Source organism: Amia ocellicauda, chromosome 7 (assembly GCF_036373705.1).
Source record: "Amia ocellicauda isolate fAmiCal2 chromosome 7, fAmiCal2.hap1, whole genome shotgun sequence".
NCBI classification, from domain to species: Eukaryota; Metazoa; Chordata; class Actinopteri; order Amiiformes; family Amiidae; genus Amia; species Amia ocellicauda.
The window spans coordinates 30,478,412-30,498,234 of NC_089856.1; the positions used below are offsets into that span (position 1 = coordinate 30,478,412).

Consider the following 19,823-nt stretch of genomic DNA (forward strand, 5'->3'; position numbering starts at 1 on the left):
TCCAAACGCTAATGCCATGGACCTGGCCCCACGTTCTGCGTGCCAGACTGTATCGACTCTGGCTTCTCTTCAGACGCATAAGCCTTTCGCCTTTTACTAAAGACTTCCGTGGAGAGGAGCGCTCATGAGTTTCTACTAATTTTTTGCTCGCCCTGCTTCACAGCGGGGCTCGTTTGCTGGTCAATAACAGATGAACTGATGTCGTGCCCGTGTTAAACGTAGGGAGCTGTGGAAGTTGGCAGTGGACGCTAGAGGGTGCTGTATGTGTTATTTGCATTAGGTCGCAATTGATTATAGTTCATTTATACCATGTTTTTAAACTTATGTTAATATTTCCTAAATGTATTAGCTGTATCCCCCCAACGCACATTGCCCTAAAACGGAACACAGCCCTAAACTAAGTACACACTACATTATTTCTATTATTATTATTATTATTATTATTAAACATTTATTTTACTTTAAATCACCTTGCTCTTCACTGGATGATTCTTTATTTGATTATGAGGCCTGGCCATAAAACGTCTTTGCTGAAATTCCCTACAAAACATATTCTGTATTATAATCACACAATGAATAATAATAATTTAATCAAGTTAATCCATTTAATTATATTTAAATGTTAAAATTACAGCATAAGATGCAATGTTTTAGGTTTTATTTACTGGACTTCACTTTTGGGCCTACTGGTGTTTGTTAAGCTGTGTATCCCTGGAGATATGTTGAATCATTCTTTTTTTTAAGTAAAAAAGTAAGTGTGTTTTGTTTCTTGGATTTAACTTGACCTTGTCTACTAACTGCCTAACAATAGAATTTGACATGTAATATACTTAAATCATGTTAAGAAATATCTAAATGAAATCAAATGTACCGCATTGTCATCCCAACATGGAGTTTGAAGCAGCCATGACAGTTTTCAGTCAGGCCCGATGAATGGATACTTAAGAAAATGGAGCATAGATATAAAATAGGAATGTAATGTGAGGGCCCAAGCTGAGAAGGGAGGTCATGTACTAACTACCCAACTGTCCTTCACTGTCTAGGTACTATTGGATATTGCAATAAAACAGCATATAGCAAACAGCTCCGATCACTGAGCCTTTACTCAGAGGCAAATATTTCCTAATAGGCTTCCCTCAGGTAAAAACAGCACAGATTTCCAAACCCATTAATTTTTCCTACAGAATAGAGCAGTAATCATGCAAAGCTCATCTCATTCGTAGTGATTTCTCCATCTGCTCTACTGCTTACTGGCGGTGTCAATGTGTGGACAGTGGGGTTTCCTTTCCACGATTGAGAGCTGTTGGTCAAATTGCTCTCTTCACATCTGGCCACTCCTGGTTCTCAGCAGGACCTCCGGATTCTGTCTTTTCAACATAATCACAGGCACACAACATGGTCACTGTTTGTTTTCCCCTTCGTGTTTTTCATTTCCTCACTAAAGCAAAACAAACAGGGATATAGCAACTCAGCTTAGATCATTTTGTTTCATATGAAGATTATCGACGTCATCAACTCGCAGGATGTTTACGGCCAGGAGAATTTCAGAACTTGTTGCATGTACCCACAGGGCTTGTGTGCCCTTAGCTGTGACTCCTCATACCCGTTTCATGTGGTATTCATGGTAATCATTGTAAAACCTGTACTGAACCTGAACTTTCATTAAGGACGTATAACAATTTAAACGCTCAGGCAACTGTAAAATGACAGGAGAGACATTTTATTGAAAATAACAAGATGTGTACACAGCAGAACCCAGAGGAATACAATGCCGAGTCGGGAGCTCCTCTTTAGACATGGAGGAGAACATGCCTCTAGGCACACTTTGCAAGAACAGGCAAATACACTGGAGCTTTAAACACAAGGCAACGATTAAAAGAAAAAACACAACAACAACACAACCAGAATTCACAGTGAAATTGTATATATTTTAGAAAAGCACTGGTTTTATGTGTTGGTGCCTTTTTTTCAGTGCTTTTGTTAGAAGAATTTAAGGGCAGAGATACCAGTTGCAAGTGCTATCAAGGTTCACCCAGAATCAAATACAATTTTATTTGAACAGCAGCTTTCATGGACAAACATCTCAAGAATCTGTGCACGCCATCCAAACTGAAAACGTTCTCTCTTTCAACTTCATCAAAATGAATTTGGAAAGCAGATGCTCCTCTTCCTCCCCTCATGTGCTCGCAGTAGGGAATACAGCAGATATTTCAAATGTATCCACAGTATGCCTTCATATACTTTAGAACAGATTACAAACAGGTACCATGATGTGACTCTATACAGCTGTCAGGTCCCTACTCGTAGCTCCCCTCCTCCCTCTCTTGGTGGGTTGTCAGAGTGTGGGGAGGGGTGAGTGTAGTCAGTGTTGGGGCACCCCCTCACTGGTCCAGTTTGCCAGTTCCCAGCTTAGACAGGCACTACATGAACAGGCAGATAGATGTAATTTCTCCTCCCACTTGTCATGAACGGTCTACTAACACGTTAGCCAACAGAAGCCCACAGCATTCTAACCATTGACACTTGGATTTATTCACACTGATGAGCTTAAATCATATCTAAACTTGTCTTAGATTAGCCACATAAACATTTTCCTAGTTCCCGCTCCAGAGAAAAGTAATCAAGCTGCCAGAGAATGTTATTTGTCATGTGAAGTGAGGAGATTATTTCAGAATGCCACAAAAAAAGTAGTGTATTGTATTGATTTTTCTGCAAGAGTGCGATGATAGGTATGGATAAAGACAAGCATTGCTCTGTGTGTGTGTGTGTGTGGTGGGGGTCAGGGGCGAGCAATTGGAAAACCAGCTTACCACACTGCGGGGGGAGGTCCAGGGGCACATAGTTCCTCCGACAGAGATGGACGTAAGCAGCTGCCAGGCTGCAGGGGGCGCTGTGAGGCGGAGAGTCACACCGGCTGCTCTGGCACAGCTCATGGAACTGACCAGGGTCCACCTGGGGTAGGACCGGAGGGGTTACAGAAAAACACAGTACTGTATGCAGAGTGAGCAGGGCTTCATAAATAAATGGCACAATGATGTCATGTGATGTGATTAAATGATCAAATGGCGCACCATCCTTCACAAGGCAGGCATCCTTCCACCTTCTTCTTGTGTTGATTTCCACTGTGTTTTACAGGTACACTGGTTTGTGAATTTCAAGTGATAGAGAAAGTCTAAAACAGACTGCTAAGTACATTTGTCATCAAAATAAAATACAATGAAAAATAAATTATATATAGAACAAGGATGTGAATAGAGCTGTGACACTCACCACTCTGAAACAGTGCCCAAGAGGGGAGGCTTGGGAGGCAAACAGGGCCCTGCAGCTGGGCTGGCTGTCTACAGGGGTGGGGCACGGCTGCAACTTCCGCAGGTCACTGCGACACTGAGGCCGCAACTGCACACAGACAGGAGGAAAATCACGCTAAAGACCATCCATATTGACATTCATTGCATTATTTCTGAAAATGCATTACACACAACAAAACAGATAAAAGAAAAAGAAAAATCATGGTTTCTTTTAACTTCAAATCAATATACCTTAAAGCTGCAAATGTGTATGTATATGTATGGACCCCAAAAGTCCTGTATCTATCTCTTTAATTAATCTAGATGTCTCCCTCAGTCCTATCTGTTATAAGTGTATGTGTACGTGTGTGTGTGAGAGAATCTGTGTGTATGTAGTGTGGAGGGTTACTCAGTTCAGCTCAGTTCAGACATTTTAGGCTGCCATACTCCAGTCACCAGAAAAGGGGGGGTCCAGACCTGCCAGCTGTGGATGAAATGTGTTACATTGTCGGTCTTGGACCAATCAGGGAGGGTCATCTCGTTCCCTGCTTCATTGTCATTGGTCCCCATGAGGCCAGCAGACACACCTGCTCATGAAAAAAAGAGACACAGAGAGAGAGAGAGAGAGAGAGAGAGAGAGAGAGAGAGAGACCTTCAGTCATTTCAGCAGGGATACAGAAGCAACTAATCCAATTAGCATCAACCTGAGAGCACAAAGACCGTGCTCACACTTACCATGTTGCCAGCCACTCAGGGTCACACTGCAGACACTGTACTGCAGGTCACATGACACCGAAGCTCCCTTCTGATTGGACACCTCCACGATGTGGGCGTCCTTCTTGACTGTCACTCCATTGGTGCTGAATGGGATGTTGACCGCTTGGCAGTCCACCTCCACCTGCAGAGGAGAAAGGGTGGATGGTGAATTGCTGTATCATTCCAAATACTAACTCAGAAGTTACAGCAAACAGGAATAAGCCAAGACCTCTGGCATAACCTTGTTTTATCATTAGTACACTTCCACACACAAAGCAATTATCTTTTACATGTGTGGTAAGATAATGGAGAGGTGTTGTGGCACGGATGGTCCCCAGAGCAGCAGATGGTCTCTACCTGCCCCCCTGGAAGGATGCTGATAATGGTGTTGTTCATGTCCACCAGCAGGGAGCGCTGTTCCCCAGCTTCCGGGCTCAGCAGCACAGTGAAGGAGCCCTGGACGAGGTCGTGGGCCAAGAGCAGAGCGCAGCGGCTGGGCAGCTCGAACAGCCGCCCGTCAAACGACACCACGAACCTGCCGGCTGCCAGCAGGGCCTGGTCTGAGAGCCAGAGAGGAAGAGAGGGGTAGTGAGTTGCTTAACTGTAAACACAGTGGAGTTCCAGTCTCTTTACAGGCACCTTGATATAACTGTGTTGTGCCAGTCTTACTGCAAGCATTGTATTATTCAATTGTGTTATCATTTTTTGCAGTCATGTACTGTAATGTATTGTATGGAGCTGTATCATGGTCTATTCCATGTGTCACTCAGGCTTACGCTGAAACGGGCTGTCCATCACCCTCCTCTGGAGTCGGTACAGTTCGGCCGCGGGGCTCAGACTGGTCAGGGAGGTCAGGATCCTCAGGGGTCTTAGGACTGCCTCCTCCAGCAGCAGCTCCGTCACTCCAGCCCCGCCCTGCCTGGCCCACCAGCCCCCCGGCAACGGCACCTGCACCACCACTACGCAGCGACTGGGGAGAAAGACAGGCACATGCCATTTATTTTCCCCAGCTAGTGCCAGCTCAGACCAATCCACCCCAGCCCAGTTCAGGTAGGTCCAGTTGCATCCAGCCCACACCAGATCATTCATGCTGAGCCCAGTCCAGCCAAGTACCTGGGAGAGTATCTGTACAGAGTCGCCAGGCGCCTGCGGACCCCAGCCAGAGCTCTGGCCAACCTGGCCTCTGCCCATTGCACAGCCTGCTGACCTGCCTGTGGGAGAGAGACGAGGCCTGGGCTATCAATGAGGCAAACAATTCTACAAATATATATTTTAAAGCAATAACCATGAAGATATTAGAAAAAGTAGAGTGATATAGTCAAAAGCCCCTGGCAACCTCACCATGTCCATGACAGTGTTGACTGTTCCCAGCAGTGCCCTGAGTGGTGCCTTCAGCTGGACATCTTCTAATGCTGCAGGCAGCATCTCCCCAAGCTTTGCTGCCCATGCAGTCACCTTCTCCTGCCACTCTGCACCAGGCCGACGCCCCCACACATCCTGATAGGCCTCTGCCAGCGTGGACAGAGGTCCTGGAACCAGTGTTTGAGATGTCCAGTTATTATTCAAACCGAAAGGAAATTGAGCTAACAAACATTCCTATGACCCTTTAAAAGATTTACCCCTATGACCTTATTCCTATGACCCCTTTAAAGATTACAGAGCAGTTGTCAAAATTATATAATGATAGCTAACCTCTATTGTATTTACACCGATGTATTAATGTCCATATCATTTTAAGTCTAGAACTCGTTAAAAGACAAGAAATATGGTGCCCAGTGCCGAGAGAGCATTAGGTCACAGAAGAGGCTACTCACTCTTCAGCTCATCCTGTATTTGCTGGGAGACTTCCTGCAGCCTGGCTGAGCAGAGTGGCAGCCCGCCAGTCAGGGCCCGTCTGAGGGCGCCCTGTCTCCACTCTCCCCAGCCCACAGCCTCCACCCGCAGCAGCAAGGCCTCAAGCCCCTGAGCCAGATGGAGAGGGTGCTCGCTCAACTCTTGAAGCACTGTGCTGTGCTGCATCTGGGGCAACACAAAAGGGTTACATTCACGCACAGGCTCACTGATGGCAAGTTATGTAATTAATTGTTTTCCCCCAAAAAAGCTTCAGTAGTCTGTGGAAGCATGTGAATGGCTCCACACATTCCTGATAGTTAACCAGGAGGAGGACCCGCTGTGATCAGGTACTCACATGGCTTCTGAAATCCAGCAGGTGGTGCTGCAGACTTCTGATCCTGTCCAGCAGTCTGGTTCTCATCTTAGAGCCCAGCGCAGACAGCCTGACCTTGGGGTTTACAGGAGTAAGAAACACACAGATACTTTGTTAACTAGGAGGAAGGGCAGCAGTCTTTTCAATGTACTATATAAACTAACAATAAATAAACAAACAAATAAATAATAATAACAAGTATACAGGGAACAGGATATGGCAGAGAAACTTGAGATGAGATGTATAAAATATTGTGCGTTTCCTGATGTAACTGGACAATTCTCAATTACTACATGAAATGCTTGAGGACAGACACTATAACTGCAATTTGCTCTTGAAAAACAGAAACAAATAAGATGCGGTACCTCAGCAGCCCTCAAATTCTCTGCACAGCCCTGCGCAGACAATGTGAGGCTCTGATTGGCTGTACTCAGAGAGATGGTTGCCAGATTCCCTTGTCTGGCCCCACCCACATGGCGCTGGGCTTCAAGAGTGATAGAGTACGACCTCTCCACACACAGGGCCATGGCCAGTGCTTCCTCCGCCACCGTTCCTGCACCACACACACACACAGACATACAAACACACACAGTTAATCTCTTCAGCATGGTATGTTGTCTGATGTTTCACTATGAACTTTTATGATATAACTATGATTATACAAAATGTATACTTGTTTTTTTTTAGATAGTACTTTGGAGTACAAATAAATATATAAGTTCTATATCAATGAATTCTTCTGTCAGTGTTCAGGACAGTAAGAGGCTGTGGTCAGTGCAGGGCACTCTTACCATCAGAGTAGCTTGCAGTTGCCTGCAGACAGTGGCCCTCGAGGCCTGTCCGCAGCAGCACCCTTTCAGTGCGGTCCAGGCTGGCCTGCAGCAGGAGTCCCAGTCCCACGTTAGAGGAGCTCACACTGCCCAACAGCTCCAGCACAGCACCACCAGCCAGGAGCTAAAACACACACACACACAGGGCATTACACCACCTGTAATCTGATCACAGGGGCTCTGAAGTATCCATACCAGACATAATTCCTTCTAGCGAAAAAAATGAACAATTTCAGATTTAGTGAACTGAGATAGTAACTTAAACATCCTTCTTGGACAGAATCCACACTAAAACATCTGATCTTTTCAAACCACTGAACTATGAGACTGATTTTATTAGACACATATTAGACTGAGAGGAGTCCAAACTTCTCTTGTAATATAATTGGTTCAAAGGCGCAGATCTGTGGAAATCTGCGCTACAAGAACGCGACCTGTGTAGTGGCATTCACTGCCCTTTGGCGAGGTAAGGATTACTAGCACAGCAACCATTTCATTTGTGCTTTTTCACTCCTGAAATACATTTGTTCGCCTTGGCTGCGGAGCTGTAGGACACCGAGGGTGCTCAGAGACAGGCTGTCAGTCACCTCCGTGCTGAGAGAGAAGTTCCGCAGTGCCCGTGCGGAGTTGTTGGTGAGGGTGAGGGTGAAGGAGCTGTGGAGGGGGCGTCCTGACACCGCCAGGCTGGTGCGTGAGTACAGCAACTCCCTCCCTAACCCCACACGGTGCAGCCCTGACATGGTCCATGACTGGGAGAGACAGAGACACTATTATACACTGCAAACACCAGTCTACACTGTGCACCCTGCAGGAGACTCATTATGAGGGAAAGAGCACAACAAGGGGAGTGTAAAGATAGACTGATGGGGCAGTAGGTATCTGTGTTGGGGGAGGGGTGTTTACTGGGGGTGAGGTGGGCTATGTGTATAGGGGTGGGGGAGAATGAGACTCACAGGGTTGGGGGAGCACAGCCCCAGCTGGAAGTGGTGCTCAAGTCTGTCCCGACAGTTGGTTTCCAGTCGGGCAAGGAGTCTCTGGGTCGGGCAGGATGACGGGAACACGTTTTCCACCCCTGCCTCCAGCTGCAGGCTGTGTATTCCCACACCACGACTCTACAGCGCAGAACACATAGACAGGCACAGTCACAGGCAAGAACAGAGCAGAGTGTTGAATAGGGTGAATCCACACCATCTACCCTGAGGTGATATACCTGGTAGTGGAGGCTTTCTGTGATCTTCTTGCTGCCCCAGCTCAGCTCCAAAGCCTGATTGTAGCCCTGGCCTTGTCTGAGCAGCCGGCCACAGGCATGGACCTCCACCACTGGGAGCACTGCCTGCAGCTGGGAGAGAACAGCACATCTGATTCTGACTGAAAGTAGCACTGAAATTGTATTGGAGTATGTAGTTGTGTTTTGGACAAACAAGTGCTGGAAAACACTGCAGTGCAGGTCAAGGACAATTGTGTAAAGGCAACAGTCATAGACCATACTCTCTCACTGACTGGGGAGGTTGGCTTGGGAAACGCACAGATTAAATGCTCCTATCTCTTGGGACACTCATACACAGTGCTGGACATGGTTATTGGCTCTAATGCATGTTAGCTTTGACAGAGAGGAAAACTGCAGTGATCCTACCTGGCCAGGGGAGAGGGAAACACAGGCCTGGCCTCTGCTGGAGTTGGTGTCCCTCTGACCCTGCAGACTCAGTGTGACATTCACCGGTAGCCCTTCATTCCAGGAAACCAGTGCCTAAAAAAACATTACAAGACCATGAGTGACATGTGGCTGGTTTCATCCCCCAGGCCCTGTCTGTGTCTCTCAGTATCTCAGTTTCTCAACACCCATCTCTGTGTCTCTGTCTTCGTGCCCATGTGTGTCAAACTGTCTGTGTCAGCCCCTCAGTTACCTGGTACTGGTGCTCCTGTCCCCCGGTGTGTGAGATAGAGTATAGGTCCAGCTGGGAGAGGGGCAGGTTAAAGGGGTGTCTCACACTGACTTTGCTCTCCAAGCCTTCATCTCGGCTGCTTCTGGAGCACAGGCCGCTCACCTGGGAACATATTTTATTAACTAAGTGTCATTTAATTAAGTAAATACACAGCTAAACATTAGACAGTATGTAAGTAGTTTGTTTTTATTAGGTTTCCCCTAGCACCAGCCTCACCTGCTGCTCTCCATCCTGTCCACTCCAGCCCAGCAGGGCACTGTTCATCCACCTGTGGACTGACTGCTCCAGCAGGACATCCAGCCTGGACTGGTGGGGCAGTGAGGACAAAGGTTGGGACATCTGGACTGAGGGCAAAAGAAAATTCTCATTTAAATGGAGTCTGTCATGCATTTAAAAGCTTTACACATGAGTTCAAGGGCTTTTTAACTATTATTACATCTGCTTTGTGATTTCTGCGTTGGTCTAGTCTATGTTTACACTGTCCTAAATTACTTTGATATTGAAAAGTACTTTATGCAAAAAAGTGCTGATAATATTGTATGAGTGCTTTTGTTCTTAATACTCTGAATTATTTAAAAAATGTATATTAAAGACAAAATGTTGACAATTTATTCCCTATGCTGACAAAAACAACATCAAAGATAAGTAAACTGATTAATTCCAAACACGCCTGATGTAGTTTCACTGTAATACAATTTACATCCGTCTATAAAAGACTGCTGTCATTGAAATGAAGGTTGTTAAACGAACTTGGCTGCTGAAAGTCAATAATCTCACTCTCTGTGTGCCTTCAGAAAAGCCGACAGCTACACAGAGCACTTACTGTACCTTGCAGCCTGTGTCCACCTCCCCCCACAAGGCCGGGGCCGGCATACAGGGCTCTGAGTCTCAGCTCCTGCCCCACCCACAGGGCCCGGTGCTCCAGTCTTTGTGTCCTGTTCCCTCTTTCGTAGCTTGTCTGGATATCAATGTGTCTCGGAAAAAACTTCAACTGTAAATACGAGCCATTAGATTAACAAATAAGCATAAAATAATTTAAAAGCATAATCAAAAACAAAATATTGATTTCTTTTATGCCAGGGTACAAAAAGGTAAACAAATAACAAGCTACATACCAGCTATCTGAGTTTAGCATTGAAAATCATCAAAAGGATTCCTGTGAGGAACCAACCTGTGGGAGGGAGTGGTTAAGCTCCAGCACTTCCCAATAGCCGGCCGGTGTGAGAGTCAATCCAGCTTGTAGCCACAGGTCCCCCCTGCCCAGAGAGAGGCGCGCCAGCCCCTGCACCCTGGAGCCAGACTGGTTCAGCTACACGAGCAGGAGGAAGACCATTGAAACCAGTGTGAGAGACTAGAAACTTGGATCACAATTCCTCCTTCACTTATCTTCAAAAGACATGATAGAAGCCAACATAAGAATTGTACCCAACCACTGGCTGAGCACCAGAGCTTGTCTTCTTCTGCCCACCTTATTTTTTGTCCATAAAATATCTAAACATATGTTGTCCACCCTGGAGGTGCATACATTATTAAAAAAAAAACAAAAAAAAAACAGTAAAGATTAAATTCCAAGAGTTTAATACTACCACTAGGATGTTCCCTGAATTGACCCATAATTCCTTAATTGGGCATCATCCTGAAGATCATTATTAATTGCAACAAAGGCTGGCAATGGTTTTGAATAGGAATGCCTCCTCTCCTCCTCCAGATTTTTTTGAGGTCTCTAGGCTGGAGTCAAGAGTCAATCAGCTAGTTAGTGTACAGGTCTGTGCCCTTGATAGCCTGCCCAGTGAGAAAGAGTGATCTTCACCTTTGACATGGCATCGAGCTGGAAGGGAAGGTAGTGCAGGAGCTCAGGGATGTTGTGCAGTGCCTTCACGTGTAATCCCTTACTAGAGAAAAAAGACAAATATTGTTGATAGAAATATTAAAGAACTATCAAATGCACAGTATTTGCCTTTCAATGCATTAACATGCATATATACAGTATATATTAAATACATGAGTTGTATTATTACAATTGTATTATTAAAGCACTTCATCTCCAATGTTAGTCTCATGAAAGTTTAGTGACACCATAACAGAGGGGCAGTACCTGAGAGGCTGGTATTCCCCCTGCAGTGTAATGAAGACAGTGGAGTTGGGCTCAGAGTTCAGTGCCAGGGAGCCACTGAGCTGGGACTCAGCCAGCCGCCCCCACACCTCCAGCTGCACAGACAGACAGTTACTCGGGACTGAAACCCAGAACACTGGGGGGCACATGCACAAACCTCTCACATCACTGCACTGCAGAACCACCAGCTCTATAACTCCCTTTTCTCCAGGCATAAATCACCACCATCATATTAAAAACACAGTCTACTTCATTATAAACACTTACAATCACTTCGCTTGTTATTCTCATTATTTATGTTCTTTAACGTAAAAATATAAATAAATACATAAATCTGGCACAAATGATTCACATTGTTTTGCTTGGCGCCTGGTAGTAACTGCAGCCCTGCATGTGAGAGAGCACACCTTCAAGTCAGGGGGTCCCTGGTGAGCTCCACTGTGCTGCAGGTTGACTCTGGCCTCCAGCCCCCCAGTCCCCCAGCCCCCCAGCTCCCCCGTCAGCTGGGCACTCCTGCCATCACAGCGCGCATTCAGGGACAACCTTCTCTGAGAGCCTGGGGACAAAAACAGTCACAGCAGCTGCACATCAGGGGGGCAGGCAGTGATGAAACAATGAAACATCTCCTAAATGGTAAAACAATGCCTCTCTCCCCCTGAATTTTTACAGAAACGCATTTTCTAAATGAGCGGGTGGACACAAATAGGCCTTGTTTGGCCTAACAGACACAGGCGGCCAACATTTAGACCCCATTTAGTTGTTGGGGCTTCTTGTTCTATGCCATGCAGTTGTGCGTTCTTGTGTGCTGTCCGGCTCCCTCACCAAGGCTGAGGGTGGTGAAGGTTGTCTCCATGCTGTGGGGGAGCCCCATGGCGAGCAGGTGCTGGCTGGACAGGGAGTGTGAGACGAGCAGAGCCAGGCGCCGCGCAGTCAGGCTGGCATTGAGGGCCCAGGACAGCAGCTCCTCCCCATCCACCATGACCTGTGCCCAATACTGCACATTTGGAGTGGAGCCCTGCATGGAACAATGCACCTGGAGCCCACAAACACACAAAACATTCCCATTACTTTACAGTTCTCCATGCCACACGCCGTAGTTTTCACACCCGCAGCGCTTTACAGGCCAAATCGGTGCCTCCTGGCCATACAAATGCATGACAAAAACAACAAAACAAAACTTTAAAGCACTGTACCTCCATTGCCCTGGGCACCCCTCGTTCTTGCAGCCACACCCAGCTGTGTTTGAACCCCCCTGTGATGTCACTGCCTGTGAGTGTATCCTTCACATACACTCCCAGAATGGCGTGTCGATCGCCAAGCTGCGAGTGCAGAGTGAAGGTCTTGGCTTCTGTCCAGGCCAGCTCTGTCTGAGAGGAGACATACAGCAACAGAGCAATCAGAGAGAGGAAGAGGTAGAACAATCAGACACACATACAGTCATGACAGTCAGACAGACAGACTGGGCAATCAGACGATAAACAGACAAACGGGGCAGTGGGCAATTTTCCACAGAGACCTACCTGCACTGCATTGCGCTCTGCTATCCCCCAGCCCCTCAGGGTGTCCACAGTGTGATTCAGCTGGTAGTCCACTCTCATCAGGTCCTGTGACTTCACTACACTCACAGCCTCACTGATCTGCAGATATTCACAGAGTTAAGAAAAACAACAAAATGTCTCTGTGTTGGGAAGTAACAGATCATGACAGGTGTTATTGTAATCAGATGAGTATGAGTAACTCTGATATGTAATCTGATTCAGTTACATACATGAATAATGTAGGGAGATAATCATTCACCCTTTATCACCCTATTGTTGACGTTACTCTACGCTTTACTGTTTGGGGATTCAGAAAGTCAGGCTTGTTGTTCTTAAAAAACAGTTGACTCATTTACTATTCTGGGGTCAGAGTTCCTCCTCATCTGAGACCAGGGCACATATTTTCCTGGGAGTGCTCTGTCCTTCTCATTTAAGGACCCTGTTATATTGTACAACATTGTGGTAGCCCATGAATATCCCCTACATCCCTGTACACTGTAGCTTCAGTACCTGTGTGCTACCCAGGCTGCACTGCAGAGTTCTGTTGTAGGCACCTGCCGCCCAGTGTGAGGTCCCAGCAAGGGCAAAGATGGCAGGAACGCCAGCCCTCAGCACAACAGGGACAGAGTGGTTCAGCTGGGCCTCCACATCCTGCTTGTTCTGATGAAATTCATAATACCATTCATCATGCATGCTGACACTGACAATACTAATACCATTGCAAAATACTTTCCGGGAACTGTAAGAAGTAATAAACATCACATACGCCAACAGCTCTCAGAGTCAACAGCGCCTGCAGTTTGATCTCATCAACAGTGATTGACAGCTGTGAGTGAAGGTCCTCTTTGGTTATTGCCAAGGATCCAGATCCCTCCACTTTGAGAGGACTGCCCATCTCCTGTGGAAGAGAAAAAGCACAGCCAGGCATTTAATCTGGAATTCATTCTAACCTGTGCAGACAGTGACTGCCCTGCCAGGAGAGCCGCAACCTTGGGTATTGTACCTGGAGTGCTGTGCAGTTGTTGTCCAGCACAATGGTGCCCTGGACTGTACTGTGCAGGTGAAGCCCTGCCCCAGCACGCAGTTCACAGCTGTCCATCGTCAGCTGCAGGGACGTGTTGAACCCCTGTTGCTCCCTGATAGCCGTGACAACAAGTCGGCGCTCCTCCTGGACCCCCTGCAGCGTGTGCAGCCTGTGTGTGAGCACCCCATCCAGGCGCAGTAGGGGACTGCACCCCAGCTTCAGCTCCAGCAAGGCAGACTGTCCGTCCAGCCACAATTCAGTGAGAAAATCAGCCGAGCAGCTGTCCAGGAGCAGGGAGCCATTGAACTGGGAGTGAGCTGGGAGACTGATGCCCTGCAGAAACAACACACCACTACTCACTGACTGACCCAGGAGAAGGAGAGAGAGCACTGAGATCTGACTAAAGGGAAGCACACTGGGAGAAACTAGGGATGGTGAAACTAGATACAGAACCAGAGGGGAAAAGTGAGAAAAATATTTGAAATTAAATTCTCAGTCTTCCGTTAAAATGTTATGCTAGGATGCCGGGTGCTAGGGGTACCTTCAAAAGCGGGCACTCGGTATCGGCGGTCCACACCCACTGGCTCCGGTTCCCAGGCCTCAGGTCTCCGCTGGCTCTGACCCGACACTGCCCCGCCTTCAGGAGGAGGGTCCCTTGCCTGCTGGGCCTGCTGGGGGCTGACAGAGTGAGGCTGATATCTGAGGGCAGGCCTCTCTGGCTCAGCTGGGAGAAGGAGTGTCTCAGAGCTCCTGACACACTGTGCCGCGGCTCACAGGAGGTGCCCAGCTGCAGTGTTAATAACTCCTCCTCAACCCGCAGACTGGCAGAGAGTGTGGTCTGGCAGTGTCTCAGAGAGAGGGAGCCCGAGGTGGCCAGAGAGAGAGGCAGCCCTGCACGCTGGGGTACAAGAGAAAGACTGAAGCAAACACTGAGGAACTGCAATTGGGTGGGTTATTGATATTCTAAATCTTAAGCCCAAACATCACACTTAATGGTACTGAATAAAACACAATTGTCGCCAAAAATACCTTTTTTCCCATAAAATACATATTTTACCAATTTTTCAACATTTCAATGGTACCATTTTTTCTTGAAATCTTTTGTGAAAAGACAGCTAATGTATTATTGCAAACCAGTGGCATGCAAAATGCTAAAAGAGCTTTGTGAATCTGACTCTAGGATTCCTATCTCAGTATAAACATGCCAGGAACAAGTCCAGCTGCATCTACAAACAGAGTCGAAAGCACACATGGTTCTTTGTCCTGGGCCAGAAGGTATGTTCTCAATTACTGAAAGGAAGTCATGCTGAGCAGACAAAACAAACTAAATTTAACAGATGCAGCATTTCACTGATTTGTTATTAAGAGGTCCATAGGCCAGATAGTAACAAAAGAGTTTATCTAATCCTCATTAATGAAGTCCTGGTATGAGATACAGAACAAATACTGCATTTAAAAGGGCAGTTTTACACAAACCCTGCTGTCATCAACCTTGAAGGAAAACATAGGCAATCATGTTCTTAGTGCATCTCTTTTTCTGAACTGCCAGTTATCTAATGGAAAATCTGATTTTCTCTAATGGGGTAAATGGCTGGGAGGAGAGATTTCTTGCTTGCTGGAATTACCTGCAGCAGGGAACAGTGGTTTGTCCAGCTGGCATCCCAGCCAGTCTGGGTCTCATCTGTGTCAAAGCTGGCATTGGCACCAGCACTGACCCTGACCCCACACTGGCCCAGTGTGACATTAATGACAGCAGTGGAATGCTGGGCAGAGAGGAAAATGGTGTTGATGGGGGGGACATGCAGCGCCCGCAGCAGTGGCAGGGAATGTCGCAGTGTGGCGTTGAGCAACAGTCGGGAGGCACAGGAGACTGTCAAGCTCAGCTGCCCCCGCTCCTCCCCGCTCTGCACCCATGTCTGGTACTGTGCTCCGCAACGTGAGGTCACCATCGACCCGTTCACAGAAAACTGGGTCGGGAATGGGCTCTGGGAATAAGCAAAAACAGCAGTGAACACACCCTGACCCTCTCCACCTGGAACTGTTTGCAAATCTAGCATTCTACCAGGGAGCCAAGCTCATGACATAACTGCATCTATAAGTTCATTAATCTTAGCAAGACATGGAATCTGTAGAGTTATTGATAGAAAACCCATCAGTATTTGTATTTCTGTAAGTAGAAAAACAAATATCATTTATCAGATACTATCATTCATATCGAAGGCCTGTATTGACCTCTATAAGCAGTGTGGTGCGGCTACAGGAAACCTACAGAGCAGCTGAGGGGGGTGAAAAGACTGACTAGGTCAAAGCAGAAGCAGCCCCAGAGGCTGTGAAACATGTCCAGGACAACCACTGTTCATGTTTCGGTTCTACCTGGACCGAAGGGCAGTGCTGGTGGACAGACAGGCTCCAACTCTTCCTGTGTCCCCTGAGCAGGGAGCCATTAGCAGAAATGGTGCATTTTCCGCTGGCCAACTCCAGCCGGGCTTGGCTGTGAGTGGCAGAGGCACTGAGCTGGCTATCCTTTGGTATCCCGGCCTTCTTCCACTGTGACAGGGCATGCTGGAGCACCACGCTGACTGTAGCACGATTTCCCCACTCCAACGACATATCCAGCTGCATTGGCTGCCCGCCCAGAGACACGCGAGCCCCGACACCCAGCGAGGACTTACTGACCCTGCCTGACCCATGCAGAGTCATCCTGCCTGGCACAGACCGCCGCTGTAGAGCTGTCCAGTGGTGCTGCAGGCTCCAGCTCAGCTCAGCCTTGTTCTTCAGCAGCAGTACAGAGGCCTGGCTGTGCAGGGAGTCCTGCTTATGCTCCACACCCACAGAGCCCCTGAACACATTTGTCTTGGCTTCCCCGACAACGGTGACTGCAGTCCTCCTCTGACGCCCCGCCTCCCTCACCTGGACCCATGTCACACGCATGCTGCGCACATCCCCACAGCGGGTCACTGCCATGAAGGAGGAGGTCACCTTGCTCCAGGTGGCACTTACATCAGCCACGAAGTTACACCAGTCTGGTCTGAGAGAGCCCCTGACCTCGGCCACGCGATTAATGGCAGAGCGGCTGGGCGCAATGTACGAGGCTAACCAGTGCCATCTGTAGATGGGAAGGACTCTCAGTTCTCCTCTCGTGTACAGCCTGAAATGCCCTATGGATAGACTGAAGACCGCATGCCATTTGTTTGGCTTTGGCTTGAGGAAGACCCTGAGGTACCACTCTCCAGGGATACTGAGGGAGTTTAAAAGCCTGGAGGAGTGAGTCAGGCTGGCAGTGAGTTCTGCCTGTTTTTTGGTGCTGTAGCAGCTCTCTAGCCTGAATGTTTCTCTGTGGTAGCGCAGCTCTAGTCTGAGGCAACGTCTGTGAGGTTTCTGTAACAAAAAGGCTCGTACCTCCAGGGGCTGGCCGGCCACAGTACCAGAGCACAGTCCTGAGATTTGGTCAGCAGTGGTTTCTCCTGTGCAGTTCACCTGTCAGGACATAAGAAAAAGAAAAACAGTGATCAGTCGCTACTGAAGGGCAGACAAATAATGATAACTTTCTGGTATGTATTATTTTGAAATATCTACTTTAACACCTTCACTGGTGACGCACAATGAATACATACTTGTGGAGCTACTGAAAGCCTGGTGGTGTACCCTAACTGGCAGCTTCATTCATGTTTGCATTCACTAGAGCAGACTTATAACAATTTTAAGGATTAAGGACATCAAGTCACCTGCAGTTCTGAAGGTAGTGCTTGTGCTAGTGCTCCCATATGGTGTCTGAGTGACATGGCCAGCTGTGCATTGCCATCGCTGCTGCGGGCGTCTAGACTGACATCAAGGCGCTGCTGCTCCTCCACACTGATGGCCAGCCCAGCACTCAGACCCCCGACCTCCACCTGTCAACAGGAGCAGATACAGCTCAGACTCACAGACATGCATAGTGTAGCATACAAGCATACCAGATAACTACTGCTGCCCCAAGTGACAGTGTCTAATAGGCATTAGGTAAGAGTGAAAGTTCAGTAACCTACCTAGTGCAGACAAACACATTAAAAAGAACAATTAAAGGACAGAGGCATATTTGTTCCTAAGTGATCTTGTGATGGGTTGAGGTGAAGACAACCACAAAACAAATGTAGACAGATATGACTTCTGATCATGTCAGAAAAGAAATACACTAGTAACATGACTGGAGTTGTGTGCAGGTCTCTTGCTTTATGTTAGGACTGTAATAATACTTAAGAGAAACATACTTAAAAAATGAGACGGGCATCATTTTCCAGAGAATCCATTCACTTTCTCATGTATGCATGGTCAGAATTACAGCAGCACTACCTGACAGTGTCCTTCTGCACCCACAGAGGTTGGGACCCCCCTCTCCCGTAGCCCCTCGCTGTTATGTTGCAGTCTGGAGAAAAGCTGCCACCGGGGGGGCTCCTGCAGCTCCTGCCCCCTCCTCAGCTGAGTCTCCAGACTGAGCTCCCCCCACAACAGAGCCAGGGTCATAGCCAGTGAGTGATTGTGGCTACCAGGAAGATAGCTCACATGCACCCTACTGTCAGAGGGCAGGCCTGATCAGGGAAAGACACAAAACACTGACCAGTGGACAAAGACATTTCCTGACAGAACAACATCACTGACACATGAATACACCTCAGCTGGTTCCCCTTAGTCTGATAAGATATCTCCAAACCAAGATTATTATTATCTCCTTAAATTAACCAATTTCTAGAAATGTCAATGGCTATTCCCTCTGACGTCTCAATGTAACCGCACCCTGACCCAGGAAGATTTTGTGAATCTCTGAAACACAGACATTAGTACGAGTTTTAGTTCTCCTTATGGGACTTGAGCGATAATGGTCCCGATTAACCCAGAGTAACTGGTACCTGCCGTAAGGAGCTGGGCGAAGGAATGGGAGAGCTGTCCGTGCAGTCCTCTCTTCTCCCTGCCCATACTGCTGTTCAGGCTGACACACAGAGACTGCTCCCCAGCACGGACACACAACCTGTCCATCCAGCCTGCTTCTCCCTGCACTGCTTCTCTGTCCCACTCAATCCCACATGAGCTACCGTCCTGACAGCGAGGGGGCCTGGGATCCTGCCATGTGTATTCCCTGCCCTCCGAATTGTGATGCAGAAGCTGCAGCCCATAGACTGTCTTGCTCACATTCACACTAAGCTCCCCTGTGAAAAAGACACATTGACACACACAGGGGAAGATATGAAAGGCACATCACATCATCGCTTATATGATTATATATTCATCCCTGGACTATTGCCATATGAAAGCAGAGGATCTCACCTTGGCTGAGCTGCAGGGTGCGTCTCAGGGACCCTGCCAGACCCAGGGAGGGGGGCAGGGAGGACAGGCTGGCGATGGTGTGCTGGAGGCTCCCACTTAGAGACCCCTCTCCGTGGGTAAGAGTACCAGACAGCTGGGCCTGCAGAGAGCCACTCCCCAGCTGCACAGCAGACAGTGCAGACAGCCTGTGTGATGGAGGAGAGATGAGAGTGTGGATCCAGACTGGATGGGAAAGAAGAAGCTACCAAAATGTCCAAATGCAATCAGACACAAGAACTACACACAGGACACCCCTAACCAGAGAACAATTCCAGTTTCTTCCAAGAGAAACCAAGACTTTGTATTTTCACTGGCCAAGCAAAATTATGTATCTGTATCAAAATGTTGCCAGCTAGAAAAGTATGTACTACACCTACTTTACATTGGAGGCTTTCCCTGTCAGCTGTACATACAAGTCCTCAATGGCAGGCAACAGTTTCTGTCGAAGGGAAACTTTCAGCCCAACGATCCTGTTGTTTTTCTCATGCGTGTTGAAAATATCTGCTTCGAACGTGGCTTTCTCCTCGCCATTGTACTCCACGTGCAGAGATCCATTCACATTGCTCTCTCCATGGCGTGCTGCTGTAGCATGAGCCTAAAAAACAAACCCCCAAAATCTGTTAGCTTCACAAGACCTGTGCAAGTCCTACTTGTGATGAATGAACACTGAAGTTAATAATTATAATCAGTTACAATATCAGAAATGTTACATAATAATGACATTTACTTTTTACTTTAGGATGTGTACCTACATGCATTCATTAATTCCTTAAAAAAAGCCATGTGTAC

At 47.5% G+C, this 19,823-nt stretch overlaps 1 protein-coding gene and 1 non-coding gene across 2 annotated transcripts in view; one reads left to right on the forward strand and one right to left on the reverse strand.

Moving 5' to 3' along the window:
* The first annotated feature begins 53 nt into the window (after positions 1-53).
* Positions 54-170, forward strand: LOC136754218 (U5 spliceosomal RNA). Its single transcript, XR_010817565.1, has one exon. It is a non-coding gene; the product is annotated as a U5 spliceosomal RNA (small nuclear RNA).
* A 2,122-nt stretch (positions 171-2,292) lies between these two features.
* Positions 2,293-19,823, reverse strand: part of LOC136753856 (uncharacterized) — a 35,872-nt gene continuing 18,341 nt past the window's right edge. The window contains exons 37-74 of the mRNA XM_066710240.1: positions 19,412-19,629; positions 18,996-19,180; positions 18,581-18,877; positions 18,027-18,262; positions 17,423-17,587; positions 17,097-17,174; positions 15,323-15,682; positions 14,239-14,595; positions 13,677-14,030; positions 13,440-13,571; positions 13,184-13,333; positions 12,656-12,772; positions 12,329-12,502; positions 11,958-12,168; positions 11,543-11,691; positions 11,118-11,230; positions 10,833-10,914; positions 10,194-10,331; positions 9,851-10,013; positions 9,239-9,366; positions 8,984-9,124; positions 8,713-8,826; positions 8,290-8,418; positions 8,033-8,191; positions 7,667-7,828; positions 7,041-7,203; positions 6,615-6,802; positions 6,232-6,324; positions 5,858-6,062; positions 5,385-5,572; positions 5,157-5,254; positions 4,820-5,013; positions 4,401-4,603; positions 4,023-4,185; positions 3,765-3,874; positions 3,271-3,396; positions 2,811-2,952; positions 2,293-2,420 (exon numbers count right to left, since the gene is read on the reverse strand). Of these exons, the coding sequence (XP_066566337.1) occupies positions 2,410-2,420; positions 2,811-2,952; positions 3,271-3,396; positions 3,765-3,874; positions 4,023-4,185; positions 4,401-4,603; positions 4,820-5,013; positions 5,157-5,254; positions 5,385-5,572; positions 5,858-6,062; positions 6,232-6,324; positions 6,615-6,802; positions 7,041-7,203; positions 7,667-7,828; positions 8,033-8,191; positions 8,290-8,418; positions 8,713-8,826; positions 8,984-9,124; positions 9,239-9,366; positions 9,851-10,013; positions 10,194-10,331; positions 10,833-10,914; positions 11,118-11,230; positions 11,543-11,691; positions 11,958-12,168; positions 12,329-12,502; positions 12,656-12,772; positions 13,184-13,333; positions 13,440-13,571; positions 13,677-14,030; positions 14,239-14,595; positions 15,323-15,682; positions 17,097-17,174; positions 17,423-17,587; positions 18,027-18,262; positions 18,581-18,877; positions 18,996-19,180; positions 19,412-19,629 (6,396 nt within the window). The 3' untranslated portion in view covers positions 2,293-2,409. The remainder of the gene's footprint in view (positions 2,421-2,810; positions 2,953-3,270; positions 3,397-3,764; positions 3,875-4,022; positions 4,186-4,400; positions 4,604-4,819; positions 5,014-5,156; positions 5,255-5,384; positions 5,573-5,857; positions 6,063-6,231; positions 6,325-6,614; positions 6,803-7,040; positions 7,204-7,666; positions 7,829-8,032; positions 8,192-8,289; positions 8,419-8,712; positions 8,827-8,983; positions 9,125-9,238; positions 9,367-9,850; positions 10,014-10,193; positions 10,332-10,832; positions 10,915-11,117; positions 11,231-11,542; positions 11,692-11,957; positions 12,169-12,328; positions 12,503-12,655; positions 12,773-13,183; positions 13,334-13,439; positions 13,572-13,676; positions 14,031-14,238; positions 14,596-15,322; positions 15,683-17,096; positions 17,175-17,422; positions 17,588-18,026; positions 18,263-18,580; positions 18,878-18,995; positions 19,181-19,411; positions 19,630-19,823) is intronic.